We start from the raw sequence: 25,906 nt of genomic DNA, 5'->3' as shown, positions 1-25,906 counted from the left end.
GAATCTCGAAGCTCAAATAATACTATTCCCTGCTGTTTCCCCGAATAGGAAGCGGACACATCGGTCACGCAAAATATGAGATATCTCAGAGGATACGCACTCTTGCTTCGTGGCAATCCAATCGAATTCACGTCCTCTCAGATTATCTGACTGACTGATAACAATTGAAACGGACAGTTCAGGATCGTTCTTTTAACTTAGGCACGAATCTCAAATCACAATTGATGTTATCCCCCTGTGCTATCCCGAATAGGCACCGGCTGGAAATAAATCTGAACCGTCCGTTTCAATTTGTTCGAATCAGGTACCTGGGAGGATACGGATCTAAATCAGGAGGTCGGTAGTTGCCCAGTGCCCAGTGGGCGCCTGACCTCGGTATTCCCTATTCGATAAAATAATAATAAACAAAAAGAATGCTGGAGACCTCAGACCTTTATGATCTACTGGTCCGCGTTGAATAGATCAGGTCGGGTAAAAATTATTAAACAGCTCAGCAACAATAACAGGCTTACAGCCCATAATGTCGTGCGGGAATTGTACTATTTCTATTAGAGCCCCAATACGTTCCTTTTTCAAATGGACCACCCCTTCTGAAAATAATAAAAACATGTAAAGGCCCAAAATCAATGCTGCCTTCTAGCCTATATATAGTGCATAAGTATAAATTCACTAGGGTTTCGCTCTCTGTTCAGGCTGCCGCTTCTCCATCAAAACCTGGAAGAGTTTCGTCGTCGAAGAAGAGAACACAATCATGGGTAATCAATTACTTTCCTCCATCTAATCCCTTATTTTTCTCTTGTATGTCGACATCCTCCTCTGTTGCTGATATATTTTTCTATTTCGTTTGATTATTTTTCAGGTAAGGTGCACGGATCGCTCGCTCGCGCCGGGAAGGTGAGAGGCCAGACGCCGAAAGTGGCTAAGCAAGATAAGAAGAAGCAGCCAAGAGGCCGCGCCCACAAGAGGATCCAATACAACCGCCGATTTGTCACGGCTGTTGTCGGATTTGGCAAGAAGAGAGGCCCCAACTCATCTGAGAAATAGATCTGAGGTCTTCAATTTTCTGCAATGAGTTAGTTTTTAATTGAATTTTTATTTTGAAATAGTGATGTTTTGGGATTCTTAAGGTGTAGTTGTTTTGGATGGTATTTATAATATGTCCTCTGTAGCTATGCTTTGAACCTAGTGTTGTTGGAATACAGTTTTGATTTTGTTGCACAGCAGACCTTGTTGTTGTTTGAAGGAATATGAGGATGAGAAGCTGAAATTATGCCATTATTATCATATTTCTGTCACGGTATTGGTGATTGGATTTGTTTTTTCAGAAAATATTTTGTTGGTACTTAGTAACATGGATTTGTCAGTTGTCATGGGATTGCTTCTAATATTCGGTGGATTGGATTTTTTTTTAATCTGGATAATGCATACAAGTTATATGAACTGTAAAATCTGAATTTATGGTTCCAATACGTGCACGGATTAGTGCAAGAGCAGAACAATTGCAATTGGAATTACTGATTTAGTAGTTTGAGTCTAGAGAAACTATGCCTGCATAGAACCCTGTCTCAAGCCAGGAAAAAAGAGGAGGGTTCATTGTATGCTTGGCAAACCAGCGGTAAAAAAAAACAGCCTTCTTGTGGAAATGAAACTCCCACGAATTGGGCAGGAGCAGTACTAGGATGGGTGACTTCCTGGAAAGCCCCTATGTTGCTTATTCCGGTTGGGTTTTATTTCTAGCCTACCCTCAACTTGTTTGGAAATAAAGGCTTTCAAGAAGTAGCTAAGACTAGAGAAAAAATAGTGATTTTCGTATTAGTGTAAAAATAGTGTAAGTGTGGTGCTGTCCAGACTAATAAAAAGAGTAGGGTTGAAATGCACTTGGTTTGAAATCCTTTATTTCTGTTTCAAAGTTTGAACAGCCAATCTAAACTCAAAATCTTCAAATGAAAATGTCCATGGAGACCAAATTTTATATATATTTTTTGAAGTTTTGTACTATTTTTTTAATACAAAATCATTGTTTTCAGTAAATTTTGAACCATTCAAAATAGTGCTATTATATCTATCTAAACAAATATAAAATGTCTCCAATCACATTTTAATAAAAAGTCATGTTGAGTGCTTCCGATCGAATTGAGAAAGTGGAGAAAATGATGTGGTGGATATTGGAGCACAAATCATTGTTGAGTTGGTAAAATTATTGTTTGAATTGTACCTTTAAGATTATTAAAAAAAATACATTCTGGAGAGTACAAACTCTAACCTATACTATTTAAGCCATTACTAGGAATAGAAAAAGTGTTTATTCGAATTAGCAAATATTCTTCTAGTGTTGTTCGCGACCTATTTGAGATAGCGTGTTAAAATTGAATGCTATTCTCAAGGGCCACAGTGCCACACTATTTTGAATAGCGACTATTTTTGATGATCCAAGTGTACTAACAGCAATATGAATCTTAGATTCTTAGGAGAGTAATGTAAAGAAATCTGCCTATGTGACTTTGCTGGTGGAACTTTCCTCCTCTGCGGTCGCATTCTGAAGTATGTAAATCAATTAACTTGGATCCTCTGAGAGTATTACTTAACCTGACTTGGATACAGGCCACCGACTGAAATATTTTGTAACCTGACTTTTGCATAATAACTTGCATAATGGCCACCGAATGAAATACTTTGGCAATCTGATAGGTTTACGCAAGAACTGACAACAACCAACGGCCTTCGGCCAGATACGAGGGTTAATTGACATCCAACCCTTTTCTCCCAAAATTTAAGCTAATTTGTATTTTTTTTTTTTTAAAAAGAAAATTAAATTGACCTCCGAATTATTGATAATATATTTACTATGACCTCCGTCTTTGAGATTTCCATCGTCATTTAAAAAAATGTTATGTCCATTGACAAGGAGTTAGAACTTAGAAGGTATTACTTTTCATCAAACCCTAATCCACATGCTCAACATGGTTTCTCATTCTGGGCTTTTATCGACCAATTATGATGCTCTACGTTAGGTACGAAACAGATAATGGGCTAAGTTTGGAGTCGGTACTAGTTAGGCCTCTAAATTGATAGTCTGTCAGATGTTAGGATTTAGTAGACGAGGTTGAGTCAGTTTTCTATTCTCAACTGGGAGTTGTAGGACCTGGGATGTAGAAAATGAAAACATGAACGATTCGGCAGATTCAGATATCTCCATATCCACTCATGTGATATATCATACTATGACGAAAAGATATATTATTTTCTATATCATTATATACATCTAAAAAGCAGTATGCTTTAGAAGAAGCTTGTACAATTTGAGAAGGTTTTATTTTGATAAAAAAATAAAAATCTATTTCAACTGATATGCCTTTAGGTACGACCATACATAACATATAATTCACACATGGAAAAGAAAGACAATTAGCGAGACTGATTGCAAAAGAGGATTGGTCACTTCGTTTAATATTCCAAAACTGCTTAGCAACAATAAGACAAGTGAGTAATATTGGAGTGAAGCTCAAAAGTTTAGATAGAGCTGGATCAAAGTGTTAGCTAGATAAGCTTGTTGTGGATATCTCTTTCCATTAAAATTTTCGATTTAAATACTTTTCAGACTTTACAGTAGAACCACCTTAACCAATAACAATGAGCCAAGGGTTGGTGTCTAACTGTTAATGTAATAGATGTGGATTGTGGAATATGGATAAGGTATTGTCTTAGTAAACCTGATATAATTATTTTTATATTGGAGAGTTGTTTTCACGCCTGGTTTAATTAATGACACTGGAATAATATTTTTGACATTAATTATAACATGAAAATCATTTTGAAATTTGAGAAAGTGCAAAATGATTTGACTGAATTCTGATTGTTATTTTCAGTTCCAATAAAATGTCTATTTTATAGGCTACAAGATCTAAAGAGCTCGTTGAAGTGTTTCTAAATATTATCTTTCTAGTCATTTATTAAATATCTTATCTAGTTGACTACAATATTTTATTGAGCTGATTACAACATTTATTAATATAATAAATCAAATATTCTCTATTGCAATAATAGAGGTATGTAACTTGAAAACTTGATCTCCATCAAGAGCTAAGTCGCTCTTATAATTCGAACTTTTTAATTTCAACCTTTAATTTTTTTAATCTTTGCTAAAGAATAATACTATCAACCTCTTTATAAAATGAAATTACATAATACTTATTTATCAAATGCCTTCCAATTCAATTTTATGATTTCACCTCCAATTGAACGTTGGGCTTTGCCCCGCTTGCCTCTCTGCATGCTAGGTCTTGGAGTAAGGATCCAGTTATTTTGAAAGTAACATTCAAATGATACCATAATTAATGTTAAAAATGTGTTTGATTTACTCTACCGAGCAAATAAAGAAAATTTCTATTTGTATTGAAATCCTTGATTAAAGTAGGAGACTGATATTCACAAAACCAAACTTCTTATCAACGCAACGCGCATTAAAGTTTTTAATCGTTACACAATTTCATCCTTCAATTAATCCTCTATTTAGCTGCTATTTGTTTTCTTTTTTTAATTAACAAGCTTCTTGAAGACCATTTTATAAATTTGTTAATTTTTTTTTTTTTGACGAAACAAATAATTTACTATGAGATAAAAAAAAAAATACCCTTATGTGTTTCCGTATAGCACGTTTTTCAACTAAACCTGAAATGGTATGTTCCAGACACATTTTAGTTTTGATTTTTATTATTTAATTACGACACTCAATTGATTGAAATATTATTAGCAGTATTTTTGGTTGGTTTATTTTAAATTATATAATTTAAATAAAAACTTCAATAAATATATATCTAAATCGCATAATCATTTAGTTAATTAATTTTCCTGTTTATTATTTATTAATTTATTTACTTCATTATTATTAAAAAAAATCCTTGCTTCATTAGTGATATTACACAATAAACTGTTGACATTGATAAAAAAATAATGTTAACTATTTAGTTGACTAATTTCACTATTATTATATAACTTATATTTTTTTATTTATTAGTGATTTTTTATCACACAAGTGTCTATTTTCGGTTGGTTTATTGTAAATTATATAATTTAAATAAAAACTTCAATACATATATCTCAAAATGGCATAATCATTTAGTTAATTAACTTTCCTATTTATCATCTATTAATTTATTTACTTTATTATTAAAAAAAATCCTTGTTTCATTAGTGATATTACACAATAAACTGTTGACGCTGATAAAAAAATAATGTTAACTATTTAGTTTACTAATTTTACTATTATTGTATAACTAATATTACTTTATTTATTATTGATTTTTTTATCACAAGTGTACTGTTTTTGTTATTGACGAAAATAACATCAATCCGGGTTAACTTTTTGGAGAGATTTATAATATTTATCTAAAGATAATGTAGTCTATCGTAGCTTGTTATATCGTGCCAATTAATTTCCTAGCATGTACAATTTACCGATTGTAAATTGTTAATTACAAATTTACAAGAAACTTATTTCCTAGAATGCACAATGTAAGTACTGATTGTAAATTGTAAATTGCCAATTGACAATAACTGTCTAGCCCTAGGAGAAAACGACCAGTCACAAAATACAATGCGGAAGCCTGACACAAATTCGATTGTCTTCTTGGCTGCTTATACCAGGACGGTATACCTTTGGATCTACTCCTCAATAAGACAATGAAGGTTTTTTTATTTTTTTTATTCATACTATATACTATTATTGCTATTGGCGTAGCTGCTCTCTTCTCCCGTGTACGATTTTCAATGGACGGTTTAAATGCGTGCGAACCGTTTTTATTATTATTCTTTCCGTTATGATGTTTGTTGGCGGTTAACGTTTCAATGTATGTCTGTTGTGCTAAAATTTTGACTTAAAATACACGAAATTTTAACGCATCTATGAAGAATTGTAGAACTTATATAAATTAATGTTTTTTAATAATACATATGTTAGCCGTGTAAATTTTGACGTAAGTAATAAATGAAATCTTAGTTTGTCGGTACGGATAAATGTGGAGCTTATATAGATTAATGTGTTTAATGTGTATTTTGTCTGCGTAAATTTTGATTTAAAATATAAATTTTTTAATACATCAGTATAGATAAGTGTGGACTCTATATAAATTAATAGGATAAATTAATTATAAATTTTGTGTAACTTTTTATTGATTGTAAATTTTATATAAATTCTACTTTTCAAGAGTTAATATCTGTATATTAATTTTTGAATGTAATTAATGTTTGAATGTGAATTATGTACAATTTTTTTCTACATAATATGAATTTATTATTTCCAAATAACATTTACATTATATTCAAATATAAACTTTCGACGTCACTATAATTATGATATCACGAGTACCTACTACCCGGTGCATCCCTGCTTTGAGATAAAGCAACCAATGGTGGGAGATTTGATAAACAAATCTTCCTTTGAAAAAAATCAAACAAAATACCTTCTCTCAAAATTTATTGACAAAATAACCCTCCGGAACCCATCCATGTAAAACTTTTTCCTCCACTCAATTTACCCCCATTCTTTTCATTACCTCTTCCACTTCATTAAAAATTCTAGCTCTTCTTCTTCATTACTCCCATTATTTTTTGTGCAAGTGTATTATTATTGTCCGAAATTAAACAAATATATATGTTTAATTAAAGAAATCTATTTGTTTAATATTTAAAAAGATCAATCTATTTGTTTAATTTCGGATAATATTTATACACTTGTTCGAAATTAAACAAATATTTGAATATTAAAGAAATTGTTGGGAATATTTTTTATCATACAATTAGTAAATAAAAGAATAATCACACAACCCTAATTGTTCGTGCAATTTAAAATCGATCAAGAACATTAATACTTTTAAGCGTAGAAATTAAGAAGTATCAAATTAAAAGAAAGAGGAAAAACTTGCTTTGAAATCAATGAATGACTGGAAACAAATTTTTATCATACGATAATGATTGTGTGATTTAAATCCTATGATGATGATCAAAAGTTTCATCCCCGTAAGCAAGCAGTGTGCAGCTTAACTAGATAGTAGCTTTTCTTGAAAAAATAGCAAAGACAACCCGGTGCATTACTCCAGGTTGATCAAGTTAAACCGTGCAATCCAACAATTGGCACTATCACATCTGACACATACCTGAAAATCAAATTCTATTTTCGTGTATTGCATCATCTTAAGACAGAATTTGATCATCATCATAGAATTTGATCATCAACAATGCTTAGAAGTATTATTGTTCAGTATATATAGATATTTAATTGCACAAACAATTTGGATTGTGTGATTATTCTTCTAAGTAATAATTGCATGATAAAAAATGTTTCCGACAATCTCGTTAATATGCAAATATTTGTTTAATTCCGGACAATAATAATACACTTGCACAAAAAATAATGGGAGTAATAAAGAAGAAGAGGAGTTAGAATTTTTAATGGAGTAAAAGAGGTAATGAAAAAAATGGGAGTAAATTGAGAGGAGGGAAAAGTTTTACACGGGTGGGTCTCAGAGGATTATTTTGTCAAGAAATTTTGAGAGGAGATATTATGTTTAATTTTTTTCAAATGAAGGTTAGTTTATTAAATCTCTCACCGGTCTTTTTACCCCTCACGGCTCACAAACTTTAAAATTTGATGTATACCCCTCACAAACTTCAAAATTATGTATCCTCTCCTCTAAACGTTATAATATCGTATTTATCCTTCTAAATTTCAAACACTCACAAATTTACTTATTTTATTATCTTTTTTTTTTATTAAAACTCGTTTCAAAATTATGAAATACCTATTTTACCCAATCTTCATTTGCAACTTCTGTTATTGATGTGTGGTACGAGATTGTGCCTTCTTCACTTGCAACTCCATTGGAGGTGAGATACGTGAACTTGGTACCAGATTGGTACAATATGAGTTACTTGATTTTCTACAGCGGGGGCCGACCCGATTCGGGTATGGGTTCTAACTCAAAGATTAGATCTGACCAGACATGACCAATTTTGGTCAGATGCACATGATCTGGGCAATTTAATTAATTTGGATATGAAGGGCCTACCATTCACAAATTTTGAAAATTCACAAATTTATCTTTTTATTTTATTGTTCCCGATAAATTTGTGAATTTTTTAAATTTAAAAGGATAAATATGATATTATGAAGTTTAGAGGAGGATATGTAATTTTGATATTTTTGAGGGGTATACATGAAATTCCAAAAGTAAGCCAAGATTTATACCAACATTACATTATTCCCCACTCATTTTTTTGAATTTGTATCCACTACATTAACGGAACTGTGTATAAATAGATTGGGACCATCCAATTGAAATCCATACTAATATTAAAAATTCTATGCATTATAAACATAGGTGAGATTGGCTCCAATATCCGAAATTTTTTAGTTAGCATCTCCATTAATTCAAATTAAACAACCACCAACCAAAATTTCAAATTTCAATTTTTATCACCCATGTATCTTCGGTCTGCGCATCAATTTATTTGGTGCGCGGACTGAGAAAGCACATCAATTTTTTTTTTGTGTGTGCACTCTTAGGAAGCGCACCAAAATTTGTTTTTTTAGTTCTATTATAAATTGTTTGAAATTTTTGGACTAATTTTATTTCTATTCTATTCTATTTTGTTCTGTGGTATTTAGAATTATATATAGAGGAGGGATCCAATTACACCATTTTATGGTGACACATCTTGACACCATATTTTTATAAGTCATTTTTGTGATTTTAAAATCCGAACCGTTCAACATGATCTCCATATTAAAATGTGCTTGGAGACCAAATTTTACATTTTTTGGAATTTTTTTAGTATTTACTAATATGTGTACAAAATTGTTGTTTTCAGGCAATTTTAAACCATTGAAAAATACAACAATTTTGAAAAATTCTAAATAAATAGTAATAAATTTAAAAAAAAAATGTAAAATTTGGTCTCCAAGTACATTTTAATATGGACATCACTTTGAACGGTTTGGATCAACTATTTGAATTTTGAAATCGCAAAAATGACTTATAAAAATATAGTGTCAAGATGTGTCACCATAAAATGGTTGTTTTTGGATCTCTCCTCTTATATATACACATAAAATTTGACGGTGAAATTGTAGAAAATAAAATACATTTGTTTAACAAATAAAATTTTATACTAAATTTGATCTAAAAATGATTGCAACAAATTATACGCACAATCTGAGTAGCGTTTTGTACTAAGTAAGTTGGTGCGCAAATTGCTACAAATTATATGCCCAATTTGATGAACGCTATGTACTACAAATTATACGCAAAACAGAAAAGAATTTTGCCTAAAAATTTCAAACAATTAAGAACAAAACTAAAAAAAAAAAGTTGGTGCGCTTTCTGAGGGTGCACAACAAAAAAAATAAAAATAAAAACTTTGGTGTGCTTCCACAATCCGCGAACTAAAAATTTTGGTGCACAGACTAAGAGCACGTGGTGGTAAAAGCTAAAATTTGAGATTTTGAATGGTTGTTGTTTAATTTCGAATTATTAGAATACTAACTAAAAAAATTTCGGCTCCGATGCTAATCAGATGGCTGAGATGCAATAATTTAAAAGATTCTTTTTGAGTTAACGCAGAAGATGCGAATTCTACCTGCCAGTTTTGCTAAGACTTAAGCTGATAGCCAATGAGCCGTGCTGTGGCTTCCTCCATTAAGTTAAGATATTAAATGTAACTAAAATCCTTAACATGATAAGCAAGTTAGAAAATCTTTGGCACTCGACGACAAATTCAGCAGACAGCAACGGAACTATATTATATTTTGTATGTAGCACCGCATGATGACGTAACTAAAGGTTTTTTTTTTTTTTATGAGAGTAACTAAAGGTTCTGATAAAGCTTGAGCACAAAGAAAATTCTCCATTACTTCAATATTAAATTGTTTGAGGTGCATAGGTTGAGGATTTTTTTTTTAAAATAGAATTGCATTGAAATAATTTAATAGAACAAGCCCAGCCTGTTGGAATTTTTGAAAACTAGCCTCCACCGATCCCTAGGATCGGTGGAGCAAAAAAAACACATCCTACACCGATCCCTAGGATCAGTGCAGCCCATTTATCACTCCACCATTCCCTTGCCGCAGAATGTCACAGAAAATCAAAAAATCAAAACAAAATAGCCCTCCACCGATCCTGTGGATCGGTGTATTTTTTTTTTTTTTTTTTTTAAAAACAGAAATTTCTAATTTTTTTATTTTTTTTATTAAAATATTAGAAATGTTGAATATATTTCTTTGAAAATAGATGAAATACAATATAATTTGATTTATTAGAAAGACTGCAACAAATAACCCGGATCAATATTTTTCAGGCCGGATTTTTCGCGGCTGTAAGAAAAATTAATATATTTCTTTATGTGTTATTGGAAAAAAATAAAAATGCTTAGATTCTGAGTTATTGATCCCGGTTCAAAAGTCACTTCTAGGTAATCTAGAAAATATTGTGATCCATCTAGTACATTTAATTAATAAAAAATTGTTTCTATTTTGAGAATTCTTTTTGAAAAACAATCATTAAATAAATTAAAGTTTTTGTTTTTTTTCAAAAATAGATACAACTTTTTATAAATTAAATGTCCTAGAAAGATCACAATATTTTTTGGATTACATAGAAGTGACTTTTGAACCGGGATCAATAACTCAGAATCTAAGCATTTTTATTTTTTTTCCAATAACACATAAAGAAATATATTAATTTTTCTTACAGCCGCGAAAAATCCGGCCTGAAAAATATTGATCCGGGTTATTTGTTGCAGTCTTTCTAATAAATCAAATTATATTGTATTTCATCTATTTTCAAAGAAATATATTCAACATTTCTAATATTTTAATAAAAAAATTAGAAATTTCTGTTTAAAAAAAAAAAAAAAAAAAAAAACCTACACCGATCCACAGGATCGGTGGAGGGCTATTTTGTTTTGATTTTCTGATTTTCTGTGACATTCTGTGACATTCTGCGGCAAGGGAATGGTGGAGTGATAAATGGGCTGCACTGATCCTAGGGATCGGTGTAGGATGTGTTTTTTTTGCTCCACCGATCCTAGGGATCGGTGGAGGCTAGTTTTCGAAAATTCCAACAGTCTGGGCTTGTTCTATTAAATTATTTCAATGCAATTCTATTTAAAAAAAAAAATCTAGGTTGAGTCCCCATCGTCTGCATTAACTCAAAAGAGCATCTTTTGAGTTAATACACATCGGCCGTTCGATTGTAAATAGAGTTCATCCGGTTCTATCTAAAACATGGAGTTCTTTATTATTAGTGCGGATCTAATTTGCACGAATTTTGAAGCTGATCAGACAGTTTAGATGCATTAACTCAAAAGATTCCTTTTTGAGTTAATGCAGAGGATACGAATTTATGTGGGTGGTAGTTAGGAGTGTCAATGATACCCGTTTATCCTACCCGTATCGTATTCTATAAGACGGGTATGGGTAAGGCTTTTTTTTCGTTAGTTTATTGGATATGGGAATGGGGGTAAAGATTTTTTTTCGTTAGATAAACGGGTATGAGTACGGGTAAAGGTTATTTCGTACCCATTGGGTAATGAGTAATTATATGAAATATATTATATAATTTATTTCCCTTCTTTCCATATTGCTGTATGCCTATATCAACGCTGGAGACATATATCAACGAATTTATTTCCTTGTTTTCTTTCTTATTCATCGTTATTGACTTCTTTTCAATTATGCAAATCTTCCTTATTCATTGTTATTGCCTTCTTCTCAATAATGCAAATGGAAATAAAGTAATCCTAATCATACCTCAAATATATCATTAAACAGATTATAAAATTTCTAAGAGTACTAGGCAGTTGCAGAATGACAGTAGATATATATGGGAGGGTTATGTAAAATTTTGAAGGGGTAATGTGTGGGGAAATTTTGAGAAAAAGCCATTTGAACTGACGTACCAGCTGCTATTCAGAAAACTGCAACAGGTTGCGTCAAGTTCGAAGGCTCTAAAATTGGATATCCCTAAGACGCACGACTATAAAATTTTGTGAGTAACTGAGATTTGAAGTTAAAAATAATAAAATCATTATATTAGTATTTTTGTTATTCATCTACTGCCATTAGGGGTGGCAACGAACCGAACCGAACCGAACTTACCTTAGGTTTGAGTTTGGTTTGAATTAATTTCGAACCGAACCTGGTTTGATTCGTTTCGAACCGAACCCATTTCAAACTACACATTTTTCGAATCGAACCCGAATCGAATCACGAACTAAATTATTTTTTAGCAGTCCTAGTTATATCGATAGTTTATACATTAATTTTTTCTCGTGGGACAATTCACATGGCTTCCTTTTACCGGTATAAACTATGAAATGAGTGTTTTTAAGTTGAAAAATTGTTCATGAAAAATACATCAGAGACGGCTTTCCTGGTATGAACTATGAGAGACGACCGAAGAGAGAGGAGAGACAGTCATCTAGTCCGGAGAGAGGAGTGACAGCCGGAGAGACAGCCAGTCGCCGAGAGCGTCAGCTAGATTTTAGAGCTAGAGAGAGAGTGAGTTAGGGAGAGGTGGAGAGAGAATTAGGTTATTGAGATTTGAGAGTGAGGGAGCGTCGGCTAAGTTAAATTATGACTTATCTTGGATTTTAATTTCATCAGGTAAATGGACGGCCGATTTTATTATGAGATTCGAACCATAAAAATGATCGAACCCATTTCGATCGAACCAGACTAAGTTTGGATTTGGTTTGAATTAATTCCGAACCGAACCTGGTTGGGTTCGTTTCAATTCAAACTCATTTCAAATCAAATTAAACTCAAATCAAACCCGAATCGAATCACGAACCTCGAATTTTTTTGCCAGCCCTAACTGCCATTATGAAAATGATTCCACCCTCCCGTATCATATCCATTGACACCCCTAGTGGTAGTCATCTTCAAATGGCACGTGCAACGGTGCAAGATGTGTCCAGGAGCCGGGCCTGCCTTCTTTGGCTTTAAATGATCAAATGTGACTATCCTGTTCAGGTATCAATGTATCATGCAGTACCGGCAAGTTTCTCGGTTAGTATGATATGCACAAAACTCAATTGTTAAAATAATTTAATGAACTATAGAGTTATCAATTTAATAAAATTCTAACGTAGTCTTAGATTTTGAAGTTATATTATTCTGTTATGTTTACCTTAATTTTTATTAAATAACATAATTATGTTTTCAAGTAGCCTCGTTCCCTTTTACTTTCTTATAAAAAATATAAATGTTATTTTTTTTCAGGACATATTTTTTTATTATAAAATATGCCTCCCTACATTATTTTACAATAACAAACATAAATTGTAGGTAGAGTTGAGGCTAGTTAACCACAATTAAATTTAGAAAATTATGCAGCCAAGGATTATTATTATTCTACATTTTTTTCCAAACGAAATTGAAAAATTAAAATAGGACTATTTAAGGTTAAATTTCACCATTATTCATATGCCATAATCTTCTGAAAATTATGTATTTTTCTTTACTACGATCCACAAAATAGAGGAAAAAGACGCTAAGCCTCTCTAAAAATTTTAATTTTGTCTTTTAATTTTTTTATAAAAACAAAATTAATATTAACTTTCTTCATAAAGTGAAATTACATAAAATTTATTCAATCAACTCCTCAATCTTAATTTCTGAGTTTGCCCCTTTTATTTTTCATTATTAGCTATTTGTTAATTACGACGAATTCTGCTTTTTTTGAACTAAATATATCTAGTGTTAAAAGAAATTGAAGAAAAATCAGATTTTGCATCCGTTGACGGAAAGTTCGTTTATTTATCTTATTAGTTCTGATACAAATGTCGGTGGATGCATAGTCGGGAATAATATATGCTGCCACAGAAACTTCGTTATACCAAAATTAGCAAACTCAACTAGATTGGGAACAAGGCGAGCGCGTAAGTATTACCAACCTCGGGGCTTTCTTTATTCATTATAACGTCGGCGTTCGAGAAATTAAAGAATTCGTATCGCCTCCATTTCTTGGGAACTTGAGACGTTCGGGAATTTCCCAAGTGAAGTTATCATAGAGTGAATTTCACTCGAGGTCGACACTTTCGGTTCCAGTTTAAGTTGCACATTTATGCCTACGGGCTTGTACGGAAATTTTTTTTGTTGTTGCAAATTACGTACCTTTTTTATTTAATATTTTTCCAGCACGAAACAACGGTTAGATTTTTTTAATTATTTATTTTTAGTGGTGAACCGAATTTTAAATGTGTTATATTTTTATGCAAACGACATAATTAACTGGAGTTAAAATTATCATAGATCGTGCTGGAATGTTAGAATTAAACAAAATTTTATAATTATGTTGAACAATAAACGCATTATAATTAGTATAAACAATTATAAGAATAATTATTAGAGTCTCCGCACTCCAGTATCTTTAAAATCTCCGCAACAACATTAGAGGAATAATGTACTATAGTTCCACTAATTATATGGTCTCCTCTTTTATAGTTCTCACACTCGTCTCTGCGTCAACATTTATAGGTATAAATACTTGAAAGATAATATATTAATATTTAAAAAAATAAGATACTAATACTTTGATGCATAACTTGTCATGATCATCTCTTTTTCAGTCCCTCAATCATCCCGCATCAACCACCCTTTAATGAAGTAGTGGGGACTCCATATCCCCGCATCAACCTTCCCCAATCATCTCGCGTCCACTTTCTTCTAACAAAAATAGTTGATCTCATAGGTATAAAATACTTTCGTACATGGATATAACTTGCAATACTTGATGTTAATATTTTCAAATGTCATCCAGTGTCATGTGTAAAAAATACTTGTAAATATAGGTATAAATACTTGTATAATGATGAATCCGAAAGTATGTTATCATCGATTTTATTTGAAAAATAAAACTATATAGAAGACATTCATGGTTTTAGATTCGCAAAATTTCTCACAGATCGTCATAAATATGGACAAGATTGAACGGAGAAAAAAAAATCCACCTCTAAAAAAGTGTATGGTCCTCCCACATATAGTTTGAATAGTCTCCCACATATAGTTTGAATAGTCTCCCACAGATATTTATTGTGCGGGTACGTTTAGAATATTTGGTTGTATAACCAATTATTTATATAAAAAATTATTTACCTTATAGATATAAATATTTCCGTGTATAATATAAATATTTAAATATTAATACTTTAGAAGAAGAAAAATGAGTACTGAAATTTTTACGATCCTTCAAATAGTTATGTTAGTTATGGTACATAAATTTTGCAGTTAAGTATCAACATCCTTATAATAAAAAAATGAATACCCTTCAATTTTTTTGGAAGGGGTTTGTCTTTTGACTTGAGGATTGAATCGTTATTCAATCGTGCTAGATGTCATTTTCTCTTTGGAGTTCAATATATATATTTTTTTAATTTAACCTTTCTTATAAAATAAGGAATGAAATCTGTTGTTATTCAAATTTGTTGTTCTTCCTGCTATTCTCTCCCCTCTCTCCTTCTCTTTTTGAAGAGAGAGATAAACACATATATAAAAAGCAGGAAGCTGCTATTCTTAGAAGAATAGCAGCAGATTCATATCCATAAAATAAACGCTAGTAACCAATAACATACCTTAATATTTTATGGTGAGCAGACAAAAAAAAAATTACACGTTGAAAGTTAATGTTTGGGGATTTAATAATAGGCTTGAAAACTTTGAAAAGTTGAAGTTCATAGTATTGTCTTCATTGTATGTATTTTAGAATTTTTAGTAACTAAGATTTTATTCCTTATCATAAAGGGTTGATTAAAGAAAATGAAGGGGAGGAGTGATCGGTCTTGAACGAAAAAGTTTATTTGCTCCAAATTTTTTTTTTTGTTTGAAAGAGAATGGAAGGAAACGAGAGACAGAGAGAGTAAATTGCTTTTAAAAACTTATTCTTTTCACCTCGGATTTAAGATGTAGAGAAAATAAACTCGTTTTTTCTTCTTCTTCTTTCATTACATATCCAGTTTGTCGGGAGTGAAAACGAGAGAATTTATTATTTTCATTATTGAGGATTTTTCTTAATATTTTGATTTTATTGTATCATTTAATTTGTAACACAAGAGGATGCACTCTTGTCTAGTTTTTGTCGACAAGCCCCAAGTTTCTAGAAACTCTGCTCCTATAATATGTTCAATCACGTCTCTCTCTTGTCATTTACTCATTTATGCATTTTTCTGTTCCTCAAATCGAATCATTTAATATTTGCAAAGAGTCAAAAGAGAATCACATGTCTCCAGTTTTGAAAAATGCATGTCCTCAAATATTTAAATATAGTTTATGAAAACAACTCTTTCTAAAAAAAAAAAGAAAAAAAATGAGTATGAAAGCAACTTGAAGTGAAGAAATTTGCCTATCAAATTGTAAATAAAAAAAATACTACTTACAAATTTCCTCTATAATATGTTTCTGACATTTTCTTCTGTATTTAACAATAATTTCTTAATTATCTCCCAACATAATTAACAACGTATGCATGATAAAATTAATAAAAATACGATTTTGTATCAAGTATTTATATTATAAACAATAGCCTCTTACGACATAATTTGTCATGATATTATTTTTATAACTATGACTTTATATTAAATATGATCTTTTGTGACCACAATTTTTTATAGGCCTGTAAAAATCATGGTAAAGAATAGTTTTGAAAATAAGTTTATTATATTGTTATTTTACCTCATTTACTCTTTTAAATATACTTGATATATAATTTTCTGTATTATTATGATACTATCCCCGGTATAAAATTATCTATTAAATAAATATCCAACTTATCTAATGATTTAAAATTTTTTAGCAATTAATATTGCTTATTTTGTGGAAATTTGAAATTTAGCACGGACACAACTTCAGATTGAGCCCACCAATTTTTTTTAATCAACTTTGACCATTTAAATAATTTGATTAAATCTGATTGGTCCAAAAAATATGGAACCCACTCGATTTTTGGACTCAACATAAAATTAGGTCCATGCTAAATTTTAAATTCTCACAAAATCATAATTTATTGTTTTTTTTTTCTTAATGGTAAATATAAAAATTTCGGGCTTATTTGCTTCGACTGACAAAGTCGCAACAACGAACAAGGATCACATCTCCGTTACCGTATAAATGGAGGAGATAAGCGTGACGCGAGCAAAAGAATTAAAAAGTCTGAACTTCTGTTCGCCATCCCGAAAACTCCACCTCTCCTTCTCTCTAGACTCTAACGTTTTACCTCTCTCTAATGGCGAACTCAGTCGATTACAACAAAACCCAAACCCAGACGCAAACACAGACCCGAAGCCAAACCCAATCCCAATCACCATCCCAATCCGATAAAGGCAATATCCGACATCGCCATCCTGGTAGAGGAGAGCAGGAAGTTTCGTCTGGCTACGACGACATGGGGGCGACGATATCGGATTCGGACCGGAGAGATCAAGTTGCGGATTCGAAAGAAGCTAAGAAGACGGGCTCCGATGTGGATGGTTTATCGGGTCCGGAGGTGCCTCAGTACCGGGCGTCATACCCAGCTCATAGGCGGATCAGGGACAGCCCGCTAAGCAATGAAGCTATTTTTAGACAGGTTTGTTTTGATGAATTTTTATTTGTACTAAGTTTATGTATGTTAATCAGCATGGTATGCGATTTGTTGGAGCTCAGTTCGTTAGTTTGCTTCTAGTTTACTTGGAAACAGAGGAAGTAATAGTATGGTGCCCCCTCCGCAATCAAGTTGGTGGTGCTAAAAAATTACTCAGATGCATGCAACCCTAAATAAAAATTGAGTGCAATTTCATTGGTTTGACTGTAATGCTACCAAGTGGTGCTCGAACCCTTTTTTTTTATTCAAATAATCACATGATACTTTACTCCAAAAAACAAGCAATCTCATGCCTGATTTCTGCTTGCAAAAGGCACGCATGTCATACCTGGTTTGTGCAATTATAAAACTACTTGCGACAAAATTACAAAAATCAAGTGGGCTCTGGTAATAATTATGAATCACATAGGATCAGTGAGTAACTTTAATAGCCGACATTGTTAGTTATATAACTTTCTTCAGTATAACTTGAAAGGAGAGGAGGGACCAGGGTAGTAAAATTTCTAGGTTATATCTCTACTGCTGCCTAATTAACAACAAGCAAAACATATAGGTGACTTCTATTTTACATTGATAGTCAGGATTAGTTTGATATCAGGTATCATATTGTTATTGCCCTTGTTTTTATGTTTTTGGAATGAATAAGGTTAGTCCATTGGGTATGGACTTTTAACTTTTATTTTACGTTACAGCTGCAACTTTATTTTTTCCTTCATGCTTTCCATTCGATTAATACTTAGTGAAAATAAGTTTGCCAGATATCCCAATGGGTAGCTTTTGATCTTTATGCTACAAATTTCCTCTTTTTTTGTGCATCCCACAAAGTATAAAAAGTTAAAAACTCATGCCTGTATCATGTTTCCGGTATGTTTGTTACCTTTTTTGGTCCTGCATGTAATAAATCCTGATACAAGTGAAACAAAAAGGCTAGGAACATGAGAGTTATCGGTTCACCAGGAAAATCAATGCCTAGGCAAGTTACTAAATTAACCTTGAGACAACAATGGTTAATTCTGTAAAATAGATTGTACTTTATGTTTTGTACCTTTATTGAAATGAGAGAGAGCTTTAGAGTTCTCGCCTAATAGTTCCAATTAAACAAACGGAGCATAAATACATATATCTGAAACTCGCCAAGATTAGGATGTTTGGTATCTAATACATGCTGAGTTTTGTCAAATTGAATTATATCCAGTCTTAATTAAGACTGAACTGCTTAATTAGTGCTACTTGAGGCTTGCTTGAGTTATATTAGCATATAATTAGGGTTACTCTAGGCTTGTTTGAGTTAGATTTGAGGCTTACTCCCACAATTATTAGATTGTAGTAGGTATTGGGTGAGTTGGGACTAACTGAGTTCCCTGTGCATAGTTAATGTAGGTTTGCTTTTGTGGACTTAATTTTAGAATGGGGTAAACAGTGCTTAACAGTGCTGCTTCTTGCACTAGTTGCATAAGTTAATTTGGTGAATCTATGAGGATTAAAGCTACTCTAATCTGTCTTTGAATGAACTTAATTGCAGAGCCACGCGGGTCTTCTTAATCTGTGTATTGTTGTTCTTATTGCTGTTAATAGCCGCCTTATTATTGAGAATCTCATGAAGGTCTCTCTCTCTAGCTTTCTATCCCCCCCCCCCCCCCCCCCCCCCCTCTCTTACTCTCAAGATACATGCTTTTTTTTGCTTTTGCATGATATATAAAAAAAATTATTTTTTTGCAACAGTCTACCAAAATTGGTACTTATCAGCCCCTTCTTAAACTGTAGATAATGCACCTAATGTGAGTAGAACTAGGGTGTTCTTAAGCTCACCAAAGTGTTTGGTGAGCTTGACTCCAAAACCCGTCAAATCGGTTTCAAATGACGAATCCGAACCGTTGGAACCCGCCTATTTTATGTGTGATGCGTCTACATGTGAAATTTTTAAACTTTCGAATTAGTTTTAGTATAAAGTCAAGCGGTCAAAAAATGAATGCACTAAAATTAATTTATTAACCTTCTAATTTTGACCAATTGACTTTATACTAAACTAATTCGAAAGTTTAAAAATTTCACATGTAGATGCATCACACGTAAAATAGGCGGGTTCCAACGGTTCGGATTCGTCATTTGAAACCGATTTGATGGGTTTTGAAATCAAGCTCACCAAACACTTTGGTGAGCTTAAGAACACCCTAGTTCTACTCCACCTAATGTCACATTGGTGGGTATTTCTGTAATACCTGCTTTAGCAATTTTCTAAGCTTTTATAGTTTTGGGTCATGCAAATTTAGGTTTTTTGTTGGTGTATATACTGGGTACAAAAGACTATGAGGCGATTGTAACCTCTCTGAAAGTTGTAAAGTTCATTTGTTCGAAATAATTTTACGAAGTCAGATAAATAAAACTAGCCTGTCAAAATTATTGATACAAAAATACGAAAGCAACCTCATTTATAACTTTCTATAACATTAACATAGAAATTATCCTTCCTTCTTTTTGAATGGTAATATATTCTTATTTGTACTGGTGTAGTATGGGCTGTTAATAAGGGCGGGATTTTGGTTTAGTGAGAAATCACTAAGGGATTGGCCTCTTCTCATGTGTTGGTACTGTTTCTTATCTCTTATCCCTTTCTTTTTTGTGAAGAAGAAAACATTTTGAAAGGATTAACTATGTAAAACTAAAAATTATGTATAACTGCAGCCTGAGTCTTCCCATTTTTCCTCTGGCCTCATTTTTTGTTGAGAAGTTGGCAGAACGCAAGCGCATACCTGAGCCGGTAAGTACAAGCTATATGATTATGCTTATATGTCCAAAAATATTAATTTGTTGTATGTTTCCTAATTCTAATCTACTTTTTTGGTTACAGATTGTTATTCTTTTTCAAATTATCATAACAACTGCTACTATGATATATCCGGTTATTGTAATTCTCAAGTAAGTATTAGTAGTTTTTTTTCAGCAAAGAGGTGTTATAGCTAATTTTATTTCTTGTTTTTATTTTGTTTAGGTTATTCTAATTATATGAGTTAGTTCATAATACTATTATGAAGTCACTTAAATAACATGATTTGACAATAATTATTGTTTTCTTTGGGAAAAGAAATAAAAGGACTTCTAATGTTTTTAATCTCGTTTACCTCGAAAAATTGTTTTTAATCTGATGAAACTACCAGTTGATAACATATCACCAGTAATATATTTAAAATTTGTCAAGTTCTTCTTTTATGCCTCTGATTTTTTTCGTTTATTATTTATCAGGTGTGATTCAGCAGTCTTGTCTGGATTTGTTTTAATGTTTGTTGCATGCATTCTTTGGATGAAGCTTGTATCATATGCCCATACAAACTATGATATCAGATTTTTGTCTAAAACTATTGATAAGGTACTGTTTATGGATTGTATATTCTCTTTGTTTTTGTGACTATGCGTAGGATATTTCCATAAAAGAATGTACTGTGCGGTACAGTGTGGTACTGACTGGTGCAATTTCAATTGGGTATTTTTTCTTTTGTTTTCTGGATTTAGTTTTGTTTAGATCTTTGGTTGTTTCCACCTACAATAACACCACTCTACCAACCAGTTCCTATACTAATAAGGTACCAGTATTTGTATACAGAAAATGCTAATTTGTGAGATTATTCCCCTTATTAACTTAAAAACTTTAATGCCATATGTAATCTATAATATGAACATAGCATACTTGTAAGTTTCCTTTTTAATTTTATTTTTTGCTTTTTTTTTTCAGGATTCTGTCAGTAATAGTACATTTGACCTTGAAAACTTGAAAGGGCCTACATTCAAAAGTCTTGTTTACTTTCTCTTAGCTCCTACCCTTTGTTATCAGGTTCTCTCTCTATTTCTCTCTCTCCAGTCTTTCAAATGCTTGATTGGTCTTTGGTTTTCACTTCTTGAGCAGATTTAAGTAGACACCATTGTTATTCTTTTTGCATTGAAAGCAGTAGTTGAGCTAGTAATAGGGGCATTTGGGGGATTTTAAATTTTTAATTGAAGATAAGTCTAGTAGGAGGACTGAACTTAAAGTCAGCAGTTTGGAACCTGTTATGCAAAACTAAAAGAAAAAAAAGACAAATGAGAAAGTAAATATGGGTGCATTTCTTTTTTTCTTTTTTTTCTGAAGGAATAGCTGGAGAAGGGCCTATTATACGATTTTTGGATTAAAAAAAGCAGATTAATTTTACATATTGGATGTACATAGAAATGTAAGAATAGAAGAGAAGGTAGTTAAGTACAATCCAATATGAGTGGAATTTTTAAGTTTGTTTTCTCATTTTATCTTTTCTATACTTCTTTTTGTGATACAGCCAAGTTATCCTCGTACAGCTTCTATCAGAAAGGGTTGGGTTCTTCGTCAGCTTGTGAAGTATATTATTTTTACTGGTTTGATGGGATTTATTATTGAACAGGTTAGGTGTATTTCTTCTTTACTACTTTTGGAGTACCTTCCTTTCAACCCTAGGGGAAGATAAGAAATTTTTCATACCCATTAACCCACCAATCTGCACTCCCCAACTTTTTTTTCTTTTAAAAAATGACAAGCTTCAACTCATTAACTCTTCTCAGAAGAGACAAGATGGGAGGGGCTATTTTGATATTTTGAACTAAAATGTGGATAATTATAATTCTCAGGAGAAATGAGTGAGATACTTTCATATTCTTTGTTGGTAATTTTGGATTATGATTTCTAGGGTCAATTAGACAAAAAACAATCATAAATTTTGAGTTTCTATTAAATTATGCAGTATATCAACCCGATAGTGCAGAATTCGCAACACCCACTGAAAGGGAACCTTTTGAATGCGATAGAGAGGGTTTTGAAGCTATCTGTGCCTACTCTTTATGTCTGGCTATGCATGTTCTACTGCTTCTTCCATCTCTGGTTGTATCTCTTTCCCAGCTATCTTTTATTTCTGAAAAATAATACTGAATGCGTAATGTAGTCCTCTAACAGTAGTTCATATATGATTGGAAAATGACCTAATTATTCTTTGCATCTCGTACAAATTAATAAAATATCTGTATAGTATTATTTAAAATAAGTAAAAGCTTGGTTAAGAAAATACTTTTCTCCCCAATTTCATAATATCCATCCATAATTCTTTTAAGCAGAAGCAAGGGAAGTTTAGAGATAAGTTTAGGCAAAATTAGCGTAAAACATTATGGATCTATATTCAAATTGGCACAAACTTTAGGAAAGGTTGGTTCTATCTGCATATATGGTAATAACAATTACTTTTTCTCACTGTACTGGATAATTCATTCTGGTTTCAGATACCGAATGCAGCCTATTGTCTTCTACCTCTGAAATTTGTAATCATTCATCTCAGGCTAAATATTCTAGCCGAACTCCTACAGTTTGGTGACCGTGAATTTTACAAAGATTGGTGGAATGCAAAAACTGTTGAAGAGGTCTGTCTCTCTCTTTCTTTCTCTCTTTAAGTTTTATATGCAGTGTGTGAGGTATTTAGCTGATGTTTGTTTGGTTTTTCATTTTTATTTTCATTTATGCTACCTGTGCTTGGACTGCATCAGTACTGGAGAATGTGGAACATGGTAAATAGTTACTTTTTGCACTCATGTATATTACATTTTATTACTTTATTTATACTATACCCCTGGAACATTGGAAATTCATAGGGAGCCTCCATACATTGATATTTGCATTTTTTTTCAACTTCGTCAAAATTTGAGGGTGTGAATAGAATAAGGCTACAAGTTGATAGTCATGTGAATCCAACTGTCTAGAGCCATGCAAATACTGGGTCTTAGGAGGTCTTATAGGCAAAAAAAGATACTGTTTAACTTGTAAATTGTTTTCACAATTTTCAGCCGGTGCATAAATGGATGATACGTCATATATATTTTCCATGCATAAGGCATGGTTTACCAAAGGTTTGACATTATTTCTCTTTCCTTGTTAATCGAGTTGCTACATTGGCTGTGCTGCACCGATTCCATTTAGTATTGAACCTTATTTTTTTCATTTATGATATGTTGTTGTTTAATGTCTTTCTAGTTGTATCTGCACTCAGTTGTGAACTGGTATTGCCCTTTAGCTGCATTCTTCGGTAGTAGAAGAGATGAGCAGTTCAATCCTTGATTGAAACTAAGCATTTCCCACTACTGCATTCTTCCTCATATTTTTTTAATTTTTTTTTCAGGGTGCTGCTCTTCTAATCTCATTTTTGGTTTCTGCTTTGTTCCATGAGGTATCTATTTGTTAAAATGGATTCTGTCTTCTATTCCTTATTTTTATATATCGAAGTATAACTAAGAGGAAATTTGTAAGAAAGGTCTGTGTACTCTGTACTGATTGATACCTCATTGGGTTACAGATTGTTGTCGGGGTTCCATGTCATATCTTCAAGTTCTGGGCTTTCATTGGTATAATGCTCCAGGTACGCAAGCGTCCCTCTTTCTCCCATATAAATGAAAAAAATTACACTTAAAAATGATCAGTTCTTATGAATTTTTCTTCATTGTATTAGATTCCTTTGGTTTTCCTGACAAAATATCTTCAAGACAAATTCAGAAGTTCAATGGTATGTCTTTTTTCCTAGCGTCATAAATCAAGTACCTCAAATTTGGTTTATCTTTTCTCTTAAAGTGAGTTAGTATTACGTAGGTATTAGCAATTGCATATTAGATCACCAACACATGGCCAAAAGCTCTAGTTAAGTGCAAAAAATGAAGTTATTTATCACACTGTAGTGCATCAAGAAATGTACCAAATCAAAAAGGCTACAGAAAGTTTAAGGTGTATGAAGCTGTTTTTGGCAGTGCCTATAAATAATTACAATACTTCTAAATTAACAGGTTGGGAACATGATATTTTGGTTCTTCTTTAGTATACTTGGGCAGCCCATGTGCGTTCTCTTATATTACCATGATGTCATGAATAGAATAGCTAGAACATAGGAACTCAATAGCAACAGAATAACCTAACCCTGGGGAAGAAATGTATATAATTCTAATGTCACCGGAGGAAGATCTTGAGGCCTGGATGCATAGACTCGAGAAGAGAGGTTTTCTTAGGGAGGGATGGGGTGTTTTCGCGATTTTATCATCTATTGATGCTTATGTTGTATTGAGCTATTTTGATGTAAACCCCATTTGATGTTTAAAGCTATGTTCTAGTTCTCTATATGGTGGATGGGTTCTTTTGTTTTAGTGCGCCTGGATAAACTTCTAACCCTTTTTTCTTCAATTTGAAGTTCTCACTAATGAGAAATGTTGGTCGTTAGAATAAAAATCACCTAGAGGTTACATATAAAACAAGTGCATTTCAAACGTGCCCGTACTAAATAGAGTTAATTGCACCGTCATTCAAATTTTTTTATCAATGAGAAGCGCTGTGGATTACGAAGATATCTTATATGTGAATTAGGTCAGAATCGTACGATGAGATAAGATTTCTTAATGCGCTGGAATCATCAAAGTATTAAAACAAGGCAGGCAGATAATTTGGGTTTGCAACACAGTTCTTCGTAAAACAGATGAGAACATAACATACGCGGAAGAACAACAAAGTATTAATAAGCCAACTAACCGCATTGCCAAACATTCAATGATTTTCTTATCTCAGCACGTTGAAAAATTTCAGGAGCAATTGACCTGAATGTTCTGTATGACTGTCATAGGCTCATAGCGATACTAAGTGCAAATTTTTACTTGGGTATTTGAATATATGATCAGCTTTGCCATGGTCAAAACATGACAAATTAAACAATTGATCTATCAAGCAAGGAGCAAATTAACTAGGGAGCAGTATATCCATACAGTTGAAAAATAAAATTTACAATTGAATGAGTGAGTCTATGGTACTATGCATATCACGAGTTGTTACCGTGCTACGGCTTTATATTCGAGTTTTCAAATCCTAATGGTCGATCTGAACCGTTCATCTTGTTCTCCATATTAATATGTGTTTGGAGACCAAATTTTACATTTTTTGAAAATTTTTTACTATTTTTTTAGATATTTAGAAAATTATTTGATCTGAAAATTCTGGACCATGCAAAAACAGTGATTTTCAATAAATCTAAAAAAATAGTAAAAAAATTTCAAAAAATGTAAAATTTGGTCTCCAAAGACATATTAATATGGAGAACAAGATGAACGGTTCAGATCGGCCGTTAGGATTTGAAAACTCGAATATAGAGCCATAGCACGGTAACAAATCGTAATATGCATAGTACCATAGACTCACTCCAATTGAATTGCTAATGAGGTTTTGGAAAAAAAGAATGAAAAGGAACTGCCAGAGAAGAATTTTC

General features: G+C 32.2%; 2 protein-coding genes and 1 long non-coding RNA gene across 4 annotated transcripts; 2 read left to right on the top strand and 1 right to left on the bottom strand.

Moving 5' to 3' along the window:
• The first annotated feature begins 617 nt into the window (after positions 1-617).
• LOC144571851 (Ribosomal protein S30 family protein) lies at positions 618-1,223 on the top strand. Its single transcript, XM_078321236.1, has 2 exons — positions 618-755; positions 860-1,223. The coding sequence occupies exons 1-2, from the start codon at positions 752-754 to the stop codon at positions 1,042-1,044; spliced, it is 189 nt and encodes a 62-aa protein (XP_078177362.1). The 5' UTR covers positions 618-751; the 3' UTR covers positions 1,045-1,223.
• Positions 1,224-17,174: 15,951 nt separating this feature from the next.
• On the top strand, positions 17,175-24,774 carry TAG1 (membrane bound O-acyl transferase (MBOAT) family protein). 2 transcript variants are annotated; one of them, XM_078320735.1, is made up of 16 exons: positions 17,176-17,615; positions 19,153-19,233; positions 20,142-20,215; positions 20,313-20,388; positions 20,479-20,546; positions 20,871-20,994; positions 21,358-21,456; positions 21,935-22,036; positions 22,373-22,509; positions 22,958-23,039; positions 23,163-23,183; positions 23,460-23,522; positions 23,792-23,839; positions 23,966-24,028; positions 24,119-24,172; positions 24,447-24,774. In XM_078320735.1, the coding sequence occupies exons 1-16, from the start codon at positions 17,274-17,276 to the stop codon at positions 24,546-24,548; spliced, it is 1,536 nt and encodes a 511-aa protein (XP_078176861.1). In that variant the 5' UTR covers positions 17,176-17,273; the 3' UTR covers positions 24,549-24,774. The 2 variants fall into 2 exon arrangements, with proteins under 2 accessions (XP_078176862.1, XP_078176861.1); XM_078320736.1 differs by lacking the exon at positions 19,153-19,233 and having other exon boundaries at positions 17,175-17,615.
• On the bottom strand, positions 19,336-20,135 carry LOC144571453 (uncharacterized). Its single transcript, XR_013517514.1, has 2 exons — positions 19,817-20,135; positions 19,336-19,403 (listed from the first exon to the last, which is right to left on the bottom strand). It is a non-coding gene; the product is annotated as an uncharacterized LOC144571453 (long non-coding RNA).
• Positions 24,775-25,906: the final 1,132 nt, after the last annotated feature.

This window comes from Carex rostrata, chromosome 19 (genome assembly GCF_964058835.1).
Source record: "Carex rostrata chromosome 19, lpCarRost1.2, whole genome shotgun sequence".
NCBI lineage: Eukaryota > Viridiplantae > Streptophyta > Magnoliopsida > Poales > Cyperaceae > Carex > Carex rostrata.
Note: the sequence above shows the minus strand (reverse complement) of the source record. Positions and strands in the feature narration are given on the sequence as shown.